A 25,688-nucleotide genomic window follows, 5' to 3' on the forward strand; every position below is an offset into this window, starting at 1 on the left:
TATCTTAGGGGAGGTTCTAGGTGTGATATTTGTCCTATGAAGGTGTTGGCCCCTAGGCTTATACTTGCACAGAGTGACAACCATAATGAGTCCTAAACACAAAACATCTGGGATACATCTGAATGCTGCATAGAGTCAGTCTACGTGTGCCCCACAAGGTATAGCAGAACAGGATCTAAATCCTATGTTTGTGATGTATTTGTCATTCTTCTTGTCACATATGAAGTGTGATATCTACAAGCTCATATAGGATCCAGCAGAGGGCACTGGAGGGACTGTAACAACGCTTTGCCCACCTGGAGATCCTGGGACTGATGGTGATGGCCTGGAAGACAGTCGAGGGGCCAGAGTTGCCAATGGACACTCCTCTGGACATCTGTGAACCTAGAAAATAAGTCTCTGTCCAAAATCATGGAGGGAATGTTTCAAACCAAAGTCTGTCATGGTATCTGAGATTCCACTAGAAGGAATGACCAACACTTGGCTACATTCAGATGAGAGAAAAACCTTTCAAACTCACCCTGATTCCCCTGCAGTATGGGAAATAATGATGACATAAGAGGTAGAACTCCTGAAAGTTTCCAGGGAAAATCTAGACAAGGAAGATTATTCTCATTGTCTGATTGTCAGCTGCCATTTTCCAGGGTTCAATATTTATGTTCAAAAACAGAGAAATCAGCATGGGAACATGAGTTTTCAGCTATCTTTTCTATCAAAAATGAAATCTACAATACTCCCCAAAGTCTCAAGTCATAATGCTTTATCCTAATGATTGTAACATTCATGATTTTATGCTTTTGGACAAATATTCATTTTTTACTGATGTCAGATAATAGAATACATATATATTTGTTTCTGTTCCTGGTTTTGGCACAAAGCTCCCCAAACTATTGTAAATTCCTAAGTGATAAGAGCACAAGGAGCATCTCCTTTACTAAGTGACTCTGGAGGGGCTCTGGGATGGAGGCTGGCCACCAGAAAGCCCAAACCATGATCAGCAGCTTGGAATATTCAGCTTCATCTCCCCACCCTCCTTACTCCAGAGCAGGGAGAAGGGCTGTAAATGGAGTTAATGACTGATTATGCCTACATGAAGGCTCCATTAAATCCCAATGGTATGGAGTCTGGAGAGCTTCCAGGCTGGTGAATACATCCGCACAGGGAAGATGACACACCATAATACCACCGGGACCAAAGCTGCTGAGAGTGGAATCCTCCCAGAACTCACTGTGTATCTCTGCATCTGGCTGGTCATCTATGTCCTTCATCATATCCTTTCATAAGCTGGCAAACATAAACCTCATGGGTCTACACACATTTTCATTTGTTTTTTCCAGTTTCACCTTAGGCCACGAAAGTACACCATTTCTATTCTATGTGATGAGTTTATGGCAATAGAATTGTTCAAATTCACCTTATTCTAACAATAAGGTAATGAAGTGCAATGGAAGGCTGAATTCTACCAGTAAATGTTTTTTTGTAACATAACATTTCTTTTCTTTTTAAACATTTTTTTATTTAAATTCAATTAATTGACATATAATATAATGTGTTATTGGTTTCAGAGGTACAGGCCCATGATTCATCAGTCTTATATAATATCCAGTGCTCATTACATCACATGCCCTCCTTGAATCACCCAGTTATCCCATCCCTCCATCCCCCTCCCCTCCGGCAACCCTCAGTTTAACATAACATTTTCAAATCCGCTTAAATCTAGAGATTTTTATGACACAACTTGATTTTCACATCAATAAAATACTAGATATATAACAATTCAAATGAAGGAACAGGAATTTAATTTATAGTGAAATAAATATGACATGTACAAAGCACATATAGTGAAAACACGTCACAATAAATTGAGACATCATTTTTCTCAGTCATCAAAGAAACCCCTTGACACTTCTAATTCCACACCATCAAATTTATTATTATTGCTGATTTAAGAACACAAAGCAAATACGGATGCCAGGGCTTACTTTCAGAGGGACCAGCATAGATAAGTTACTGCAGTGATCCAACTGGGAAGTCAGCAGGGGCCAGTAAATCACAGCATGAGAGAGTGAATGAGGTACGTTTCCCTTAGTGTCAGCAGGCTGGGATTATTATGTTTCTTAGATTTTCTAAAAAGGACGTCACAGTTTCTCAAATACTTAGGAGAAACATATTTCACTTCCGATCCCTACAGTAGCATGGATGTGCTTTAGGTTTGAATATAGAACAATACTGAGGTTGAAAATCTCCTTTAAAATGTATTCAATCGGGACTGTATTGGCCTGAAGAGTATAACCGCCCAACCTGTACAATATTTGTTATTAAAAATGGATTCAAAAGAAGTTCCTAGGAAATGCAAACTGTATACACAAATTATTAGTTTAATATATCCCATTATATAGAGCACCAGAAGCAATGCATTTATAAAGCAAGGAACTTTTTAGGACTGTAACATTTGTGACCCCTTTATTATGTTCTGATACATCACAAATGTCACCTGTCCAAGACTTGGCCCATTTGGTCTCAAGCTACAAACAGATATGTAAGCAAAAATTCACGTCTAAAACAATTGTTGTATTTTATTTTTTCCTCAAGTTATTTTTATTTATTTGAGAGAGAGCGAGCACAAGCTGGGGACAGAAGCAGAGGGAGAGGGAGAAGCAGACTCCCCCCTGAGCTGGGGCCCCATGTGGGTCTCAATCTCAGGACCCTGGGATCATGACCTGAGCGGAAGGCAGACGCCCAACTGACCAACACACCCAGGAACCCCAACTGCTCTATTTTAAATGTACAAAATAAAATTCAGAATTAAACTGTTATGAAAAACAACAAAAAAGTGTAGTTTAAAAGGACCGTGCCTACCAAAAATTTAGCTTTAAAAAGACTACGAAGGAAAAAGTGAAATGACTCTAGACTACAGCACTTTCATTTTGCAGTGAGAGAAATAAGGCATCTGGCTGGGAAGACCTCTCTCGGTAGAGGACCAACAATAAGAAATTTCTTATTACTTGGTTGGAGTTTCACGATAAACTCATTTTAGCGAGGACTAGTCCTCTTCGGCTTATAATAGGTTGTAGACTCTGAGAATTTTGTGGTTCTTGTGTAGTGGAAGTTGTTTTTTGGCCAGCAGTGGGAATCAGTGTGTGTGATCTAGCTTCCCACTTGCAGCCCAATTAGGCTGCATGTTACAAAACAGGCTGGTGTTCACTTACGACTCCACTGAAAGGAAGAGGACTTTCTTTTCTAATACTGCATGGCCACCATACACTGTTGGGAAGGATCCTCCTTGCTCACCCGGTGAGACTGCGGGGAACTCCGTAAGCAAAGTATCTGGGTGATATTTTCAGGGAGGCTTTATTGACTCCATATAGCATTACGGCTGTCTCGTCATAATTGAGTCTATGGAGCTCTTTCTCAGCTAGGACATTCTAAGTCAAAGCCTTGGCTATATAACCAGTGTTTCTGACCGTCTCTTACCACAATGAGAAAAGATTCTTATTGAAATTATGCAAATACATATATTGGCATAAAAATTGTAAGAACAGTTACTGAGACTTCCTGAATTCTGGAGGAATCGGGAATGGAGAAAAAAAATAAATCTTACATTGGTATACAAAGGTATATTTTCTGCCACAGCTGCAAGTCAGTTAAGAGAAAGTTTTCTTACATCTGTAAAAAACAAAACATTTTTAAAAGGTTTTATTTAAATTCCAGTTACTAAACATACAATGTAATTAGTTCCGCGTGTACGATAGTTATTGTACAGTTCCATACAACACCCAGTTCTCAACAACAAAAAAATGCACATCTTCATTCCCATCACTTACTTAACCCATCCCCCAATCCAGCTCCACACTGGTATCCATCAGTTTCTTCTCTATAGTTAAGAGTCTCTCATGATTTGCCAGTCTTCTTTTTTCCCCTTTGTTTCTTATAGTCCTCATGAATGAAATCCTACAGTATTTCTTCTTCTCTGATTTCATTCACTTAGCATAATACACTCTAGCTCCCACCGTGTCATTCCAAATAGAAAGACTGAATTCTTTTTTTTTTTTTAAGATTTTATTTTTATTTATGTGACAGAGAGACAGCCAGCGAGAGAGGGAACATAGCAGGGGAAGTGGGAGAGGAAGAAGCAGACTCCCAGCGGAGGAGCCTGATGTGGGGCTCGATCCTGGAACGCCGGGATCACGCCCTGAGCCGAAGGCAGACGCTTAACGACTGCGCTACCCAGGAGCCCAAGACTGAATTCTTTTTATGGCTGAATAATGTTCCATTATATATATCTCATGTCTTCTTTATTCATTTCTCAGTCAGTGAACATTTGGGCCAGACTGTTTGAAGCAGAAATGCTCACTGCCACTGACTGTTGACTCACTCCTCCAACAAATCCATGGCACAGCCAGAGCCAGAGTGTGGGACTGTACTCATCATGGCTCTCAGTAAAGGGAAGAAGGTCCCGCACAGAAGTGGATCACCTTCCCTGAAATGTCACCCACCTACAGTGGATCTAACCTATGTTGGGGTTATACACCTGGGACACTAGCACTTTGTGCAAACACAGCACACACCTTGCTGATCCCGTCTATTACAGTGTCCAGAAGGCTTCATCTCCAACAGCCACGCTGCCATGTGACATTTTTAAGCTACGCCCCCAATGTTTGCATCATCCAACTCCCCCTATTCCATCCACCACTGATCTGGTCCTCCCTAACACAAAGGAATTCAATTAAATCATGAAGATAAAGTAGAACTTCCCTACTCCCCAGAAACCCACATTTGCCAATTCCTTATGCCCATTACATGTATGCACCAGAAGACACCACCAAGAGCTGCCTGTGCCTTTGGAGTGGCTCGAGGGAGTCGCCTCCGGTTCCCTCCCCACAATAGAACGAGTTCTTCACTCGTTTTGTGAAGTTTGGTGCCATCATCATGTATCACTTACATTCACATCCCACAACCCAGGGCTAAATGTCTGAATTTATACGCATTGGCTTTGTATCCTTCTCATCTCAATTAAGCCTTTACTGAGGACACTCTTGCCACAACACGGGCAAAGACGAATGTCTGTGATGCCTATGTAACCGGAAATAAAAATAAGGATAAACAGAACTGGAGATCTGGAGATACCTAGGACAATAAACAAGTAGAAGTTACTTTTCTAAATCCAGAGAGTCAGTTGTGCAACCTGGGACAGGCGTCCTCCTCCACATGCAGAATTCATGCCAATTCTTCATCGTCTGTATTTTCTATCCCTTACTTGAGGCTACAGTATCACTCCTATTGGAATATACTTCTCCTACTTATGCGTCTTTATTATACACCAAGCACTGTTATATCTTTACTTCACAGAAACATCAAAACAACACCCCCACGTATGAAGTGGGGCACCTAACTGTATTAGGGGCCTTGGTACGGTACTTTAGAGTCCCAGGGCTACGCAAAATATTGTCTACACAAAATGGATGCCGAATAGCAGTATCATGGAGGACTTGAGCTAATTAGTCAATAAGACCCCCATATAATCTGTAATATGGCCATTATAATATCCTACTAGTCCCAAAGAGGAGAAAATGATACAATAGATAAACAAGGGGGAAAATAATCAGACATCATTTAAACTTTAAGGCCACTGAGAAATGGATTCCTAGGTAAGTTCTTCCACCTGATTACTGAATAAGTGATAGAACTGGTCAGCTGCCGACAATCTTATATAAAATGAGATAGGTTAACACTGATGGTGGGATAACACTTCACTCATTACTCATCCATGATAACACGTTAAAAATCATTATGTTTTATTAATTAAAATATATTACGTTCACACACAGACTAAGTTATACATTTCAAATCCACTCTATAATCCTTTTTGGAAATACAGAATACAAGCATCAAAAAGCATTGGTGTGCTGATATCAAGGTGTGGGAATAGTGATTTCCATTGTTTTCAGGCATGAGAGACTTCTTAAAAATTGTGTTTGTATAATCCTATGCCATTTTAGGAAAGAGTTATCCTCTTTTTGTATCTTTGAGGATTTCTTCATTTCAAGCACATCACCTGACATTCTCTACCTCTAACTATAGCTAATATGAAGATACATCAGTACTTTACTGGACTGGCACCTCTCCTTTCGCAAAGACCAGATGGTAAAATATTTTATTTATAATATCCTGGAAGTTCTTTAGTTTTAATAGATGGAGAATAATGATGTTCTGAATACTTCTTTGATCATAACTGACATAAATGTTATAACCACAAATAGCATCTCCGTTTAGATTTTCTTCATATATTATATTGTCCTTCCTCTTCTATGGACAATTAGATATGCAGGAGTCCCACCTAATGAAGAAGGGCATCTCATATCTTTGATGCAACAACAATCAGCCACATACTTTCACAAACCCACTAGGAAGAAAAGAATTTTCTGAAGTGATTTGAGAGTACAAATACATTAATATTTGCCAGTCACAAATCCCAGATAGGGTCAATGAACCACAACAACAACAAAAAAAAACCCCAAACAAACCCAAAACAACAACAAAATCAAAAACAAAAACAAGGACATATTGAAATTAATTATACCTATGCAAAAATCCATCCACTTGTTCTTTTGAACCATAACAGCATATACATTTTCTAAGTGTTTAACTTTGTATTAGTTCTTACAATGAGTATTTTGATGTAATGTCTAAATAGATTGACTCATGTACTGCTTTCTATTTGATTGCTGTGATATTTATTGACATTTGATGTTTACTCACATACATTTCTAAATATTTACATCTTTCAAGTAACTTACCTTTATGCACGCTCTGGTGTTTGCTACAGTGAATATTTAAACTGAAGTCTTTCCTCACTCATTAAGTTTGTAGGGTGTGGAATCTAGTGTGCATTTTGGGATACTGAGTATAGATTGAATTCCAGTTAAAGGCACTGCAACTTTCTCTACATTTTATATTTGTCTATGCTGTATGACAGCTATGATGTTGAGTAAGTCGTGAGTTCCAGCTAGAGGCTTGCAACACTCTTTACCTTAGTAGTCTTTCTCCTCGGTATAAACTCTGAGATGCTGAAAAGGGTTGAGCAGTTCTAAAAGCTTGCCCATGTTCTTTACATTTATGAGTTCTTCCCCAGTATGAATTCTGTGATGTTGAATGAAATGTGATCTCTGAGTAAAGGGCTTGCAAAATTCTTCATATTTCAAAATCTGCTCCAATATACTTTCTCAGATCAAGAATTTGCATCGCTTTCCACATTCTTTACAATTTTATGGTTACTCTCCACTACGAAATCTCTGATGTGGAGGTACGGGGTGAGTAGTCCTTAAAAGTTTTCTCACATTCTTTAAAATTGTTTGCTCCACTATGAATTCTGTGATAATGAGTAAAGGTTGAACAGTAATTAAAGGCCTTCCCACATTCTTTCCTTTGGTAAGGTTTCCCTCAAGTATGAATTCTGTGATGTTGACTCAGGTGTGAGTGCTGGATAAAGGCATGGCCACATTCCTTACATATGTAAGGTTTCTGTCCAAAATGAATTCTGTGATGTCGAGTCAGATGTGAGTGTCGGTTAAAGGCCTTGCCACATTCTTTGCATATGTAAGGTTTCTCTCCAGTATGAATTCTATGATGTTCAGTAAGCTTTGAGTGCTGGTTAAATGCCTTGCCGCATTCTTTACATTGGTAAGGTTTCTCTCCAGTATGAATTCTGTGATGTCGAGTAAGATGTGAGTGACGGTTAAAGGCTTGACCACATTCTGTACATATGAACGGTTTCTCTCCAGTATGAATTCTGTGATGTTCAGTAAGCTTTGAGTGCTGGTTAAAGGCCTTGCCACATTCTTTACATTGGTAAGGTTTCTCTCCAGTATGAATTCTGTGATGTCGGGTAAGGTTTGAGTGCTGGTTAAAGGACTGGCCACATTCTTTACATTGATAAGGTTTCTCTCCACTATGAATTCTGTGATGTTGAGTAAGGCTTGAGTGATGGTTAAAGACCTGGCCACATTCTTTACATTGATAAGGTTTCTCTCTAGTATGAATTCTGTGATGTTGAGTGAGGTTTGAGTGCTGGTTGAAGGCCTTGCCACATTCTTTACATTGGTAAGGTTTCTCACCGGTATGAATTCTGTGATGTCGAGTAAGCACTGAGTGCTGGTTAAAGGCCATGCCACATTCTTTACATTGGTAAGGTTTCTCTCCAGTATGAATTCTGTAATGTCGACTAAGATTTGAGTGATGGTTAAAGCACTTGCCACATTCTTTACACTGGTAGATTTTCTCTCCAGTACGAATTCTGTCATGTTGAGTAAAGTGTGAGTGGTGGATAAAAACCTTGCCACATTCTTCATATTTGTAAGCTTTTCCTCCAATATACATTGGCTGATGTTGACACAGTGTTGAGTGCCAGTCAAAGGCTTTGCCACATTCCTTACAAATGTAACTTTTTTGTTCAGTACCCATTGTGTTATGTATATTTAGTCTTGATGACTGACTGAACATATTCCCAGGTTTATAACATCTGTAGGAGTCTTTTCCCACATGAATACTCTGATAATCACCAACATTGGAGGACTGGTTAAGAGCTTTCTCACATTCATTATATTCATAATGATTCTCTTCCATAGGGAGACTATTATGTATAATCAGGTTAGAGCTTTGATAAAAGACTTCCACACATTTATCATATTCATAATGGTTCTCTGGAAAATGAGTCCTCAGACATGTATTAACATTTGAACCCTGGTTAAATTTTTCCTCAGATTCACTGCATTGAGCAATTCTGTTTTCACTGAAAACACCCTGGTAATTTTGTAGTGTTAACTCCTCCGTGAAGGACCTCTCAAATGAATCCCACTCAGCACTTTGTTCTTCATTTTTAAATTTCTGATTTTCAGAAATATTTGACTCAAAGGTCAATCCAATCCTACTTTCAAAATGGTTCAAATAATTATTTTCAGCACGGACTAGGCAACTTTCCAGATTTTCCAACTTTTCGTTCTGCAAATAAGTATGTTTAATCATTTGATTTGAGCCCTTGTATATAGAAACACACTGCTTTGCAGAAGTAGCAGACTTAAGAAGGGATGTTTTCCAAAATGTTTTATATCCTTCACCATTTTGGGCAGTGAGATTCATATTATGCGCAGTTGTCTCAGTTTGGATATGTCCTCCATGATATATTTGATGTTCTTCACTCTCCCCATCATCGTTACAGTCCACCATGAAGTGTAAATTCTCAAGGGCAGTATGTTTATATCTACGCACTGCCACATTTTGGAAAGAAGCTTCTATGCACAATGTTGGCAGGAAACTCTGGGTGCCATTTGAAGATATAGCTGAAAGAGAACGAATAAGAGATAAGTAAAATCATTCCACTTAATACTCTCAGATGAAAATAATAAAAACTTCTAATATGGATGGGGCGCCTGGGTGGCTCAGTCGTTAAGCGTCTGCCTTCAGCTCAGGGCGTGATCCCGGCGTTCTGGGATCGAGCCCCACATCAGGCTCCTCTGCTATGAGCCTGCTTCTTCCTCTCCCACTCCCCCTGCTTGTGTTCCCTCTCTCGCTGGCTGTCTCTATCTCTGTCAAATAAATAAATAAAATCTTAAAAAAAAAAAAAAAAGCTGAAATCTAATATACTCAAATAGTAAAAGACTGAAGCCTTCTGTATGATCAGAAATAAGGTACTGAAGTGACTTCACCCCTTCGATTCAACATAGTAGTGGATTTTATAGTCAGAACAATTAGACAAGAAAAAATATATAAAAGTAATCCAACTGAAAAAGGAAAAGAGAAACTATTTCTGTTCACAGATGACATGATGTATAGAAAACACTGAAGAATCCATAATCTAATTTCTATGCTATTTTATTTATTGGATATCACTTTTATTGTCTATTTCTGCAAATTTTCCCTCCTAGAGTTTCACTTTTCCATTTTTTAACGATCTAATCCTTGAGTTAAGAAAAAATTCAGGGTCGCCTGGGTGGCTCAGTCGGTTGGGCCTCTGCCTTTGGCTCAGGTCATGATCCCAGCATCCTGGGATGGAGCCCCACATCTGGCTCCTGCTCAGTGGGGAGTCTGCTTTTCTCTTTCCCTCTGACACTCTCCCTGCTCATTCTCTCTCTCACTCTCTCTCAAATAAATAAAATCTATAAAAAAAAGGAAAATTTTGAAATAAAGTAAAATTAACATTATACTACAAGGAACTAGAAAAAGAAGACACAGAGCTGAAATTTAGTAGAGGAAGGAATTAGAAAAAATGGAAATAAATAAAATAGAAATCAGAATAAACAATAACATAACCTTTGAACTAATGCAATCTCTTATCAGAATCACAACGCCATTTTTGGCAGAAAGATCAAAACCATCCTAACATTCATATGGATGTCACAGGATAACACCCAGAACAATCTTGAAAAGAGTATGTTTGTGGTATCACACTTACTGATTTAAAGAATACCATACAGCCATTGTTACCAAAATAATGTACCACAAACATAAAGACAGGGATAGAATGATGGAAAAGCAGAGGTGAGCTAGAGGTCTACCTCTCTAGTGTTAATGTGTATGACAATGACCTGAAGATCTTATTAAAATTCATGTTCTGATCAGAATTTCTAAGTGGGGTCTGAGTCTCCACATTTCTCATGAGCTTGCAAGTCATGCCAACATCTTAGTTCAAGAGCCACACTATTAAATTCCAAAAATAAAAAAAAATAGAGGAAATCATGGACGACTTTGAAATTAAAAAAAAAATATTGTGGAAATTACAACTTCTAACACCACGAACAGAAACAATAATTCTTCTTGAACATTTACTACCCACTATATACCATTCTAAGAGTTTTTCATACATTCATGCATGAATCCACAGTAACCTATGAAAACAGAATTGTTCTTCATCTTTCTTTTTTCTTTTTCTTTTTTTTTTTTATTTATTTGACAGAGAGGCAGCCAGAGAGAGAGGGAACACAGCCGGGGAGTGGGAGAGGAAGAAGCAGGCTCCCAGCGGAGGAGCCTGATGTGGGACTCGATCCCGGAACGCCGGGATCACGCCCTGAGCCAAAGGCAGACGCTTAAGGACTGCGCTACCCAGGCGCCCCAACTGCGCTACCCAGGCGCCTCTGTTCCTCATCTTTCAATAAAAATCTTGCCAAAACTTCAGTGATAGTGGAGGGTGAGTTTTACCCCAGACTGTGTGACATTGAATAGGTCTAGGAGGGACACACAGAGCACTGATACAGAGGCAAATATAAAAGCTACGAAGAGCAGGATTCAAAGTGACAATGGGAATGCAAACATGATCAGATCACAAAACATATCAACTAAAAGAGGTGAGGATAAAAGGTAACAGAGAAAAAATTACAAATTTAATTAAAAAGAATAAAAATGAAAGACCCCCAATTTTTATTGTCCTTGAATCTAAGAAATGTCTTCAGGGGCATAAAACTTATAAATCTATTTGTGGATGAAGGGTTTTGTGTCTCAGAAACACACCACAGAGACAAACACACAATGATATAAATGAAATACCTATTTTTTGTGAGTCTCTTATAGTATTCAAAGTTTTTGCTCATTTACCTTTGTGCCAAGTTGTATTTTACAATTTTAAGGCAGTGGAACATATGTGATGCATGCTTTCCTTCTACAGAGCAACAGAGAAATGCTAAGGAAGAGCTGGTCTGTGACATGAGTGTGTAATAGAATGGAAACTTGGAGGACCTATGCTGACTGACTTTTAATCTCCACTTCAAACACCGCTATCTCCAGGAAACACAGGAGAGAGCCTTCATTTTCCAAAGGAGACAACAAACAAAGTGAAACAGAGAAGGGAGTTTCCAGATTAAATGAGATGATTAATGCACATCTTTCAATAAATCCTCCCAAGGTATGTAATGACCAGTAAGAAAAATTATTAATCTTAGAGTGGAGGAATCTGACATACAGGATAGAGGAAATGAAGCACAGGAACCTGTAATGGGTCACATTGGTGTCAGGTACCTAACGTTCTTCAAAGGAAGCATAGTAAGTGCTGTAAAATAAATGCCCAGAACAACAGCTAAGGAAATCATAATCTAAATGTAAACATGAAAACATCCATTTTATTCAAATATCAAGCCACATGTAGGACCTATACACTGTAATTGGCAGTAGTGTATTTAAGCTTGTTTTGTGTGTAATCATAGGCTTTCACAGGGTCCTCTTTGCATTCTGATCAGCTCAAACACACAGGCTTGGTCCAGAGACCCTGATATGGGAGGTTAACTGATGGACAAGACTTGTGGAACGAGGGTGCCTGGGTGGCAGAGTTGCCTGAGTGTCCAGCTCTTGGTTCTGGCTCAGGTCGTGATGTCAGGGTCATGAGACTGAGCCCTGAGTGGGACTCTGCACTCACTGTGGAGTCTGGTTTAGATTATCTATCACTCTCCCTCTGCTCCCCATCCTGCCCCACCACTGCTCGTGCTATCTCCCTCTTTCCCAAATAAATAAATAAATCTTAAAAAAAAAAAAAAAAAAAAAGAATTCTGGAACTCTTATTTCCTGCAGGAGCCCTGTCTCACTTAGTAATCTTCTCCACTGTGGGATTTCTCCCCTGCAACAACAATGGACTGGGAGTTTTCATAGAAAGTCCTATGTTCTATTTTTTTCTCTCAAGGATGATGTTCTGTTCTTTCCTGAGTGCCCATAGCAAGGAACCTCTCTGTACAAATGTATTGATTAGTCAAGTGGAAGACGAACAGGCAAAGGTCATATAAGACCAGGGCTGAGTCGACGGCTCCCTTACCTCGTTTATCTCTAAGGTTTAACCAAACAATGATAGAAACTGATTTCTTTCTAGGTGGTGGGAAAATAGAAGGAAGAGGCACACTTCACATGGGAACCAAGAGACTGATTCCAGGCTGAATGGAATCCAGCTTCGGTTCAAAGAAGAGTACTAAGTATAGTTAAAAACAAAAACAAAAAATACTTCTTTAATCTGAAGCACACGACTAGTTCTGGGCAGCCAAACCTTGAGAATGTACGCTCCACACAAAATTCCAGGTCTGCATCAGAGAAGATGAACAGTTTCAAAGGGTTCCTCAACATAGGGAAGAGGACCAAATAGGTGGGCCTGGAGTCCTTCCCTCCCTTCACTTTGCATTCAAGCTAACGTCGCCCCTGCGTGGTGAAGAGGACCAGCCACTCCTCTCTGCGCCTCTTTTTATTTCTCCTCCTTCCTGTCACCATGCCAAACATATTCGTGGAAATAATTCCCACTCTGACAACTTTGACAAGTAATGTAGGAACAATCTGGTCCTGGTTCAATGCTGGATTTCTTGGCCTGGACCTCACAGATTCCACAGCCTTTAAAAATATGAGGTTGTCCCCATACTTTTACTAATGCCCACTTCTTCAGGGTACGGGATCTCTTCAGTTTGCATCTCTGACTTCCTTCTAAAAACTAACTTTGCCTAAAATGAACATGGGCAGAAAAATCAGTTGCATTTTCCAGTATCCCTAAAAGAATCCACTTATACAGAGAAGCCTTCATGAGACATGTGGCCATTATTACATACACTTTAACGGTGAGAGATAAGACAGAACACATTGCACGGAAAACAACTGAAGAAACTCTCATAGAAATTACTGTTATTCCTTGTATCTCCTGGGCTGCTCAGCCTTTGAGGACTCCACGCTCTTCTATGTCCCATTCACTTCTCCACCCTGCTGGGCACATTTTCCTCTCTCCTATATCTTCTCCTCTCTCCACAATTTATTTTCTCCATTGTGTTACATAGAAATTTGCTATCCTAACTCTATATCCTACTATGAATACCTAGGATTAGCTGCATTTGGAAAGTAGGTTAGCTTTCTTTACATGCAACTTCTTAACAAAGTAGGTCAACCTACACATGTATGCATATCTGTGCCTATTTTGTTTTCTTCTTCTTCTTCTTCTTCTTCTTTTTTTTTTTTTTTTAAGATTTTATTTATTTGTCAGAGACAGAAAGAGAGTGACCACAAAAGCAGGAGAGTGGCAGGCAAAGAGAGAAGCAGCTTCCCCATGGAGCAAGAAGCCTGATATGGGACTCAATCCCAGGACCCTGGGATCATGACCTCAGCTGAAGGCAGGTGCTTAACCGACTGAGTCACCCAGGCGTCCCTCTATTTTGTTTTCTATTAAAGTATAACTGACTATATATATATATATATATATATATATATATATATATATGACATACAATATTACATCAATTGAGGTGTACAACAGTGATTTCACAACTCTATAGTTTCTAGTATGTTCTCACAAGTGAGCTACTGTCACCATACGATGCTATTATAATAGCACTGAGTATCTTCCCTATGCTAGATCTTTTATCCCCATGACTTATTAATTCCATAACTAAACCTCTGTACCTCCCATTACTCTTTACCTATTTTGCCCATCCTACCATTGGGCTTCACTCTGGTAACCAGCAGGTTGTTCACTGCATTTATGGGTCTGTTTCTGCTTTTTTGTTGCTGTTGTTTCTTGCTATTTGTTACAATGTGGACAGACCTAGAAGGTATTATGCTATGTGAAATATGTCAGACAAACAGAGACAAATTCCATATGATTTCACTAATATGTACAACTAAACAACAAAACAAATGAACAAACAAAAGACAAAACACACCCATGAATGTCTTTTTTTTTTTTTTTAAGATTTTATTTATTTATTTGACAGAGAGAGACAGCCAGCAAGAGAAGGAACAAAAGCAGGGGAAGTGGGAGAGGAACAAGCAGGCTCCCAGCGGAGGAGCCTGATGTGGGACTTGATCCCAGAATGCTGGGATCAAGCCCTGAGCGGAAGGCAGACGCTTAACGACTGCACCACCCAGTCGCCCCCATGAATGTCTATTTTGTTTTGAAAAAAGTCCATGAATAAACTTAAGAACTATAAAAATTCCAAGATTACACACATTCTATAATGTAACAAGTTGGTCTCTAACAATTTTCCGCTGCTGGCCGAAGACAGAAGACTCCTAGAGTAAAGACCAAAGGCCACTGCTCATGACAAAGCAAACATCATCAACATCTTCATCACCTAATTTCAGTTGCCAGCCTCCCACCCACAATTCCTATGGGTAGATGCCACACATGCAGTGGGTCTGTGCCACATCTGTGAGATCCTGAGCATAGGAAACCCCAATATCTTAAAAGAACATCTAGCATATCTGCCTGAACTTTTGCCATGGAAGGAGATATACATTTTCCTGTACAATAAATAAAGCTGTCCTCTACCCAAGGGCAAGAAACTATCACTATACTCCAAAGCTTTTTTATATACCAACATCAATGGAAAGACAATTAGAATAAAAACGTTCAAAGCATCTATCCATAACACATAGAGAAAATGTAACCCATAGAGAATAACTGGGATCCTAGAAGAGGAAAGAGCCAGAGGGACAGAAGATATATTGGAGCAAATTATAGCAGAGAACTTCCCTAATCTGGGAAAGGAAAGAGACATCAAAGTCCAGGAGGCTCAGAGAAACCCCTCAAAATCAATAAAAATAGATCAACACCGCGACACATAATACTGAAACTGGCAATTCTCAAAAACAAAGAGAAAATCTGGAGAGCAGCTCAGGATAAGAGGTCTGTACCCTAAAAGGGTAGAAACATTAGATTGGTAGATCCACAGAGAACTGGCAGGCCAGAAAGGACTGGCATGATATATTCAGGGTGCTAAATAAGAAAAACAGGCAGCCAAGAATACTTAATTCAACTAGGATGTCATTCAAAATAGAAGGAGTGATAAAAAGCTTCCAGGACAAACAGAAACTAAAAGTATCTGTGATCACCAAACCATCCTACAAGAAATATTGAAAGAGATCCTCTAAGCAAAGAGAGAACCCAAAAGTAACATAGACCAGAAAGGAAGAGAGACAATATACAGACAAAGTCACCTTACAGGTAATACAAAGGCAGTAAGTTCGTATCTTTCATTAGTTACTCTGAATGTAAGTGGGCTAAATGCCCCAATCAAAAGACACAGGGTATCAGATTGGATAAAAAAGCAAGACCCATCAATAGGCTGTCATTTTAGACCCAAAGACACCTCCAGATTGAAAGTGAGGGGTTGGAAAACCATTTATCATGGTAATGGACATCAAAAGAAAGATGGGGTGGCAATCCTTATTATCAGACAAAGTAGATTTAAACCAAAGATTGTAATAAGAGATGGGGAAGGACACTATATCATAATTAAACAGGAAGATCTATCCAACAAGAAGATCTGAAAATTGTAAATATTTATGTCCCTAACATGGGAGCAGCCAATTATACAAGCCAATTAATAACAAAATTAAAGAAACACATCAACAATAATACAATAATAGTAGGGGACTTTAACACCCTCCTCACCGAAATAGACAGATCATCTAAGCAGAGGATCAACCAGGAAATAAGGGCTTTGAATGACACACTGGACCAGATAAACTTCACGTAGTACAGCCTCCCTTCTTCATAGTGTAGGGATAGAGGGAACATACCTCAATGTCATAAAAGCCATGTATGAAAAGCCCACAGCCAATACCATTCTCAGCGGGGAAAAACTTAGACCTTTTCTTCTAAGGTCAGGAACACAGCAGGGATGGCCATTCTCACCACTGATGTTCAACATATTACTAGAAGTCCTAGCCTCAGCAATCAGACAACAAAAAGAAATAAAAGGCATCTGAATTGGCAAAAAAGAATTCAAACTCTCACTCTTTGCAGACGACATGATACTCTATGCGGAAAACCCAAAAGACACCATGGCAAAATTGCTGGAACTCATACAGGGATTCAGCAAAGTGGCAGGATATAAAATCAATGTACAGAAATCAGTTGCATTCCTATACACTAACAAGGAGACAGAAGAAAGACAAATTAAGCAGTTGATCCCATTTACAACTGCACCCACAACAATAAGATACTGAGGAATAAAACCAACCAAAGAGGCAAAGGATCTGTACTCAGCAAACTATAGAATACTTATGAAAGAAATTGAGGAAGACACAAAGAAATGAAAAAACATTCCATGCTCATGGATTAGAAGAACAAATTTTGTTAAAATATCTATGCTACCTAGGGGCGCCTGGGTGGCTCAGTCGTTAGGCGTCTGCCTTCAGCTCAGGTCATGATTGCAGGGTCCTGGGATCAAGCCCTGCATTGGGCTCCCTGCTCAGCGGGAAGACTGCTTCTCCCTCTCCCACTCCCCCCGCTTGTGTTCCCTCTCTCGCTGTATCTCTCTCTGTCAGAGAAATAAAATCTTAAAACAAAAACAAAAACAAAAACAAAACTATGCTACCTAGAGCAATCTACATATTCAATGCAATCCCTATCAAAATACCATCGACTTTTTTCACAGGGCTGGAGCAAATAATCCTAAAAAGACCCCAAATAGCCAAAGGAGTGTTGAAAAAGAAAAGCAAAACTGGAGGCATCACAGTTCCGGACTTCAAGCTGTATTACAAAGCTATAATTATCAAGACAGTAGGGTATTGGCACAAAAACAGACACATAGAACAATGGAACAGGATAGAGAAACCAGAAATGCAACCTCAACTGTATGGTCAACCAATCATCGACAAAGCAGGAAAGAATATCCAATAGAAAAAAGGCAGTCTCTTCAACAAATGGTGCTGGGAAAATTGGACAGCCACATACAGAAGAATGAAACTGGACCATTTCCTTACACCATACACAAAAGTAGAATCAAAATGGATGAAAGACCTAAATGTGAGACAGGAATCCATCAAAATCCTAGAGGAGAACACAGGCAGCAACCTTTATGACCTCGGCCACAGCAACTTCTTGATAGACATGTCTCCAAAGGCAAGGGAAACAGGCAAAAATCAACTATTGGGTCTTCATCATATAAAAAGCTTTTGCACAGCAAAGGGAACAGTCAACAAAATCAAGACAACCAACATAATAGAAGATATTTGCAAATGACGTATCAGATAAAGGGCTACTATCCAAAATTGATGAAGAACTTCTCAAACTCAAAGCCCAAAAAACAAATATTCCAGTCAAGAAATGGGCGGAAGACATAAACAAACATTTCTTCAAAGAAGACCTACAAATGGCCCCCAGAGACATGAAAAAATACTCAACATCACTCACCATCAGGGAAATGTAAATCAAAGCCTCAGTGAGATACCACCTCACACCAGTCGGAATGGCTAAAATTAACAAGTCAGGAAACAACAAGTGACGTATGATTGGATTCTCTTTCCTCTTTGACACTCAATGATTCACCCAGAAATCTGTACACAGAACATCCTCTGTGAGATTTCAAAGTGAAAATTCCACCCCAAAACACACGTACGTGGCCTGCATGGCTCTTTGGTTGACTACTAAGAACAAGACACAGAGATCAGGCATCACATATAAAAACACAGGAAAGGCCCAGCACACACGAGTCCACTTTCACCTGGAGAACCAGGACTACACACTTGTGTATCTGACTACATTTTACACAGGCTAATACCCTTCCTGAAGAACACACCTCTAAATGTGTCCCCACACATGGGTTCTCAACATCTGTTCCCTACACAGGCACCTGAGAACATATAGGAAAGGAAATTTGGGTGGTTACACCCTAGAACCACTGACATGATAATGTGGGGATAGGCACAGCAATCCAAGATTTACAAGCGCTCCTGGTGATTCTGACACAGGCTAAATTTGACGGCCTCTGCAGGAACTAAGTCACAAGTCAATCCTGAGTTACCCACAGATGAGTCACTCTTAGAAATACCCATGCTTGTGGTCATGTTACTGTTGTGACACATGAACACACAACACACATTTTCTTTATTCGTAAATGAATCTGACTCTAACAGAGTCTGTCTTGGCTTCCTCCTCTTCCATCTCTCCTTTCTCTCAATACCTCCTTGAGCTTCCTGGGATCACCCCAAATACACATTTTTTTTTAAGATTTTATTTATTTATTTGACAGAGAGACAGCCAGCGAGAGAGGCAACACAAGCAGGGGGAGTGGGAGAGGGAGAACCAGGCTCCCAGCAGAGGAGCCTGATGCGGGGCTTGATCCCAGAACGCCGGGATCACGCCCTGAGCCGAAGGCAGACACTTAACGACTGTGCTACCCAGGCACCCTGTCCCCAAATACACTTTTGTTCACATTCCTCAACAAAAATGATCCAAATTAAAGTGAATTAGAACTTATGTAAATATTTGATCAAGTAAGTCATGAAATGCATACGGACATTAATACATGTTATATACTAAAATGGGACTGAATATAGCATTCTCACTATAATGCTGTATTCGACGATTTTACCATAAGACCATAAATAATGGCAGGCTTAAGCAGCTCTTCATCAGCACTGCATTTACACGCAGAATAAGAGAACCGTGCATTCAGGTTAAGGATACTCTAAATTTCGGGGAATTTTTGTAACACCTGGTTTCAAGGCAAAGTGTGACTGCCTTTCTGTCAGATGCTGGGAAAAAGCTCAGAGAACAAGAGCCATTCGCAAACATCTTAAATGTCCACCTGTGCCACAGTTATAGCTTTGTACTTAGACGGGCAACTGTGACAGAGTGCTGGTCAATGACAGGGAGAGAATAGTGCCCTGGGGAGGATGACCTTCCCTGAATAAAACCAGAAAGGCTTCAGATCAAATTTCTTAAGTCCTATCAGATTTACACCGCCTCCTTTGCTGACTTAACCATGGTTTGATGCCTGGCGGTGAGGCAGGCATCTTAGGGCCATGAGAGAACAAGTATAATCACAATGGCTGGGGTGGAAAACACCAGAGAAAAGAAAGGGAAAAATGAGAGTACACTCTAGGGTGTCTGAGCTGTTCTATCCGACCTGAGTATCCACCTACTCACTGTGTACGTAACACAAAATACGTACGTAACACAAAATACACATTTTCTTTTCCATACATACACGTCGGTCTTCTCACGGTAGAGCTGACCACAAAGTAACAGGCACTGCAAAATGAATTATTACCCTTCAATTGATCCAACATTAAATGGGAGTGTGACATGCTACCCAACTAAATTTTATCAGTTTCTACAACTGATAAAAAAATCCTCTCTCTACTCAGGTCAGGACAGGTATACGCATAGCATGGCCTGTGAAAACAAACAAAAAGAAACAACATAGGGACATCCAGCCTAAAAACTGGGCAGACTGTTAGAAGCATAGATGCTCACTGACGGGGACTGGTGACCTGCTTCCCAATGAATCAGTGTCCTGCACACGGTCCAGAGCACAGGACTAGACTCATCATGGGGCTGAGTGGAAGTGAGGGAGATCCCTGCCAGCCGTGGGTCAGCATCCTTGGACGGTCACCCATGTATTATGGATCAGACTTATGTTGGGGTTACAGCACTGGGATACCAGTGCTTTGTGGATCCCCCACACATGTCTTGCTGGTTCTGCATATTACTATCCAGCAGCTTTCTTCATCCTGAACATCTACTCTGTCATGTGACATGTGAAATCTTCAAGCTATGCCCACAATGTTTAAACCATCCAATATCCCCCCTCCACCCACCACCATGCATCTGGGCCTGGGAAAGTACAGTTATCTCTGTCATCCAACAGCAATTGGTCCTCAGTACAACCAGGGAATGGATTAAATAATGAGAAACAGATCTGACTTCCCTGCAATCCTGGAAAATGAGCACATACCCCAAATTCCCATCTCTGTCACATTTGCTCAACACAAGTAGCTTCCCAAGACCTTGCAGTGACCAAAGGGAGCTCGACACATCTGTCCTCACATCTCAGTTCTCCATATTCTATTAGCAGAACGTACCTTCCTATAGAAGTATACCACCATCATATTTGATCTGTCCTCACAACTCTCCTTAGTACCAAGTGCCTGAGGTAATCCTGGGGCACACTGATGGTGTTTTCCTGTTCTTACAGTGAAGTGGTGACAACATTGTATTTCAAGCTCAGATATGGCTTCAAGTGATCCAGTTACCAACCATTTCTCATTGAATTAAAAAAATTCCAAGCTACTCATAAGAACCTACAAGGGCATGCATGGCTTACGTGGGACGGGGAGAGCAGTGAAAAGTGGGGTGTCCACAACACAGGAAAGAAGGACAGCTGTGATTCCTATGTCATCGGAATGGAGATGAGGAGACAGAATTGAAGATGATTTGGAAAGAAAACAAGTAAAATTTACATTTCTAGATTTGGAGTCATTAGTGCAGCCTTGGACAAGTGTCCTCTCCCCACTTAAGGATTTCATTTCACCACTATATCCTATATATTTTTCATCTCTTACCTTGGACCACACCATGACTCCTAATAGAATGTTTTCTTCCTAAACTAGAACATCTACTCAGCACTCACTACTATCCCATGTTTATGCCCTTCAAATAAATGTTAAAACAACCCATGACTCATTAAGTCTTGAAGTTTTCACCTATCAAGTTGTTGCAGTAATGTGAATAACATGGATAGTGTCATTTCCAAGAAGGGAAAAGAACAATAACTACAGAAATCTTACTTAATGTTCTTCTCCAGTTGAGAGGGAAGGAGTGAAATGTGTCACTTAAACCACCTGGAATTTAACGTGATCACTGAAGGATTATGCCCACAGTCAAATTAACGTTGAACGCCATGTCATTTCTTGTAATCTAATCATAAAATTCCTGAGCAAGTCATATAAGGAAAAGTTCCTGAACGTTAGAAGAAGGAAAACAAAGTACATCCTATGTGAGTCATAGCCAGGTAGACAAGGTAGGATTTGCATGGGGAGATTCCCAAAACAACATACATGACATTAAGGCAAAATAAATACAATGCAACGTAGAGAAAATTATTGCCATTATGAATCTGTTTTTGTTAGGAAATCATCAATTTTTAAATTTGGTATTTATCTCTTTGGATCCAATATTCCCTTTCCTTCTGAAAATATAGGTATACACACACACACACACACACACACACACACACACACACACACTTATTCCTAGTTAGTTCTTTTACTCCAAAATACATCTTTAACATAATACAGCATATTGCACTCTGTGCACATCAAAACCATAAACCTCTGTGTTCTGTATGCTCACAAAAACAACATAAGCAAAGAAAAATAAAGGGTAAAAATTTTAAAATTCTGAGAATTCTGTAGATATGGCTTATATTATATTAGTAGTGACTTTGTTCAATCAGCAGTAGTTAAGTAGAACCCCCGGGCATTAGACAGTGAGCCATGGTTCAATTAAAGAAAACAAAGATATCGAAATAAAGTTGACTACTCATAGATCCTGGAGGGTGTACATAATATGCCTTGAGGGACAACGTGAAGAGGTCAAGACTGAGTGCAGGCAGAGAAAATGGCAGGAACCAGGGCAGATGTCGTTCTTAGGGTCCAGGTTGGTGTGCTTTGGAGTGCCTGGGCCAAGTCCAGAATGCACAATTCAAACCAAAACGAGTGGAGTATGGTAAACTCTGCAAGTGTATTCTCTAAGGGGTGCTCATGGTAAGTATACTGGGAGTGGACACTCTTTCACAAGGGCTACTGGGAAGTCAGATCAGGAACTTACACTTGTGTGCGACTGTGGGGGCTGTTACCTAGCGTATTTGCTGTTGGGTGGAGCTAGAGTCAGTTCAAATCCCCTGCAGGCAGTCTGGTCATGTGAACTGGAATCCAAGTCAGCAGTATCACACGTTTGTTTAGCTACACTCAATAATACTTCCGTATCATCCTTATTAAAAACACCATAATGTCGCAGCAGTTCAAAAAGAAAGAAAAGATAAAATACATAAATGTGGGGAAAATTAATCTCATATAATTTGAGGTTTAGGACCACTGGGGAAAAACATTATTAGTGATACCATCCCATGGCTTTAACAAGTGCCTCTTGAATAATGCGGGGGTTCAGTGTACCCACCCCCCATGCAGTTGAAAATCTGTGTATAACTTTGACTCCTCAACATTTGGTAACTTACTGTTCAAAAGAAACCTTAGGAAAAACAGCCAATTAATATATACTTATATAAGAGTTGTATTTGGTATTCCTACAAAAAGAAGCTCAAGAAAAACAATGTTAAGAAAATCAGAAGGAGGAGATAATGCATATACAGTACTGTACTATAAACAAATCTGACTCTAAGGGGACCCATACAGTCCAAACCCATGTTGTTCAGGGATCAAGTGTACTTTGTCTGTTTACCTGCAACCTTGATGATGATGGGGCAGGTAAGGTGGTGCAGGGTAGCACTTCATGTGATATGTATCAGTGTTAACACATTAAATCTATTTAGTGTTAAAGTGAAAATATACTGAGTTCAAACGCATTGAAAACAAACTATTGCAAAATTATTGTATGATTGTTGGTCAACATACCCATCACAGGCATTCAAGGAACCATTCTTGTTCCTCTGATACAATGATCTCTGAGTTGTGCTTTCGAGGCTTTTCAAACTGAGGCTAATTATTGAGTCAATGTGGATTTATAATAATTTTACACCCTTTTATGGAAGAGTTAGCTATACGTTCCTCATTTATCTGTGAAAAATTCTTTATTTCAACCGAATAAACTAATGTTCTTGACTTGCGTCAATTCCTATGATGAAGATACATCCAGCTCTAAATAAACTATCACCATATTCTTCTTAAACAGCAACTAGCAAAAATATTTAAAATTTAGAATGTTTCGGTTTTAATTTAATATGCAAATAACAATGCCCTGTATAATTAATTCATCGTGACTTATTTTACTCTTATATGTCAAGCACAAACATCTCCATGCGGACTTTCCTCATTCATTTTACATTAAAGAGTCCTTAATCTCCCCTGGAAAAGTAGGTGTAAATGAATTCTCATCATACAGTAGCCCCTCATGTCTGTGAGACAGCAACAATTAAATCATTTTGCGTGCCCATGAGTACTGAAGTCTTAGCATGAGATGATTTAAAAGTAAAATTAATAATATTTGCCGTGCAAAATATCTCAAATACGGTCAAAAGAAAAAAAGAGACACAGTGAAACTAATTATCCCTCTCAGACATCCATCTCCCTTGGTCCTTTCAGGAATATTAACAAAAACATTTGACCATTGAATAACATGGGTTTGAACAGTGTGGGTCTACTTATACACAGATATATGTATTTTTTATAAATATAGTGCATCAGTGTAAACATGTTTTCTCTTTGTTATGATTTCCTTAATATTTTTTCTCCACCTTACTTTATTATAAAAATACTGCAGAGAATATGGACAATATACAAAGAATGGGATGTTTAACTGTTAACGTTCTAGGTAAGGTTTCAGGTCAACAATGCTGTATTTGGGGGCGCCTGGGTGGCTCAGTCATTAAGCCTGCCTTCAGATCAGGTCATGATCCTAGGGTCCTGGGATCGAGCCCCGCATCCAGCTCCCTGCTCAGCAGGAAGCCTACCTCTCTCTCTCCCACTCCCCCTGCTGGTGCTCCCTCTCTGTCCAATAAATAAATAAAATCTTAAAAAACAATACAAAACAAAAAAAAAACAATAGTGTATTTGCATGGTAAAGTAGGAATGGTTTTAAGTTTGGGGACTCAAAAATTACAAACACATTTTCAGTTCTGGCGGAGGCTGGTGCCGCTCGTGCCTGCCCTGTCCAAGGCTACAAAGTAACTGATCTAGGTTATTTAAATTTGGATTTTTCTCAAATAATAAATACTCTGATTTAGAATCATGTCTGAAAAGTGGCACTGACTTCTTTCTGCTGTGATTGCTCTGCTTTTCTTTCTTTCTTTATTAAAGATTTATTTATTTATTTATTTTGGAGAGAGAAAGAGAGAACAGGAGGAGGGACAGCGGGAGAGAGAGAATACCAAGCATTTAGCATGGAGTCTGACCTGGAGATCGATCCCAGGCCCCCGATATCATGAGCTGAGCTGAAGTCAAGAGTCGGATGCCTAAGAAAGACAGCCACCCAGGCACCCCTTCTCTGATTTTAGATTTGCCTTTCTACTGCATACTTTGCCAATTATTGGCATCTTTAATATTTTTATCCCTTATAAAGGTTTTTTTTTTCTGAACTCTATGTTAAAAACAGAGGTTTTTGATCAATCATTACATTTCTATCCAGTATGCTTGCTCCGTTGTTGAGTAAGGTTTCAGTTCCAGGTAAAGAATTTATCACCATTCTTGACATTTGTAAGGTGTCTCCCCAGTACATGTAATTTCATGCTGAATACTTCTGATTATTAATTAAATATTGCCACATTCTTTACATTTCTAGGGTTTCATACAGTATGTATGCTCTAATATTCAGAAAGTTTGTAGTTCTGCTTAAAGACTTTGCCGCATTTTTTTTACATTTGTCTGCATTTTTGCCTGCTATGTATTACCATATATTGATAATATTTGAGTGCTAAAGACTTTGCCAATTGTTTACATTTGTGAGATTTCTTCCCATTATGAAATGTCTGCTGTTGAGTGAGTTTTGAACACTAGTTAAGAGGCTTGCCACACTTACCACCTTTTTAAGTTTTCACTTGATTAAAGATATAATGAGGTACAATAAGATTTGAGCTTTTTGAAAAGACTTTCCCACTATGATAGTGGTTCTCTGGAAACTGAGTTTTCTGATGTTTACTAGGATTTGACACTTGATTGACATTTTCCCCAGATTCATTACATTGGTAAGTTTTGTCTTCTTTAGAAATACTTTGGTAATTATG

At 39.4% G+C, this 25,688-nt stretch overlaps 1 protein-coding gene across 1 annotated transcript in view; it reads right to left on the reverse strand.

The window, feature by feature from the left end:
• Window positions 1-3,681: 3,681 nt before the first annotated feature.
• LOC123787006 (uncharacterized) overlaps window positions 3,682-25,688 on the reverse strand; it is a 29,308-nt gene continuing 7,301 nt past the window's right edge. The window contains exon 4 of the mRNA XM_045789438.2: window positions 3,682-9,335. Coding sequence (XP_045645394.2) covers window positions 7,441-9,335 — 1,895 coding nt within the window. The 3' untranslated portion in view covers window positions 3,682-7,440. The remainder of the gene's footprint in view (window positions 9,336-25,688) is intronic.

This window comes from Ursus americanus, chromosome 21 (genome assembly GCF_024610735.1).
Source record: "Ursus americanus isolate L20-20 chromosome 21, mUrsAme1.1.p, whole genome shotgun sequence".
Taxonomy (NCBI): domain Eukaryota; kingdom Metazoa; phylum Chordata; class Mammalia; order Carnivora; family Ursidae; genus Ursus; species Ursus americanus.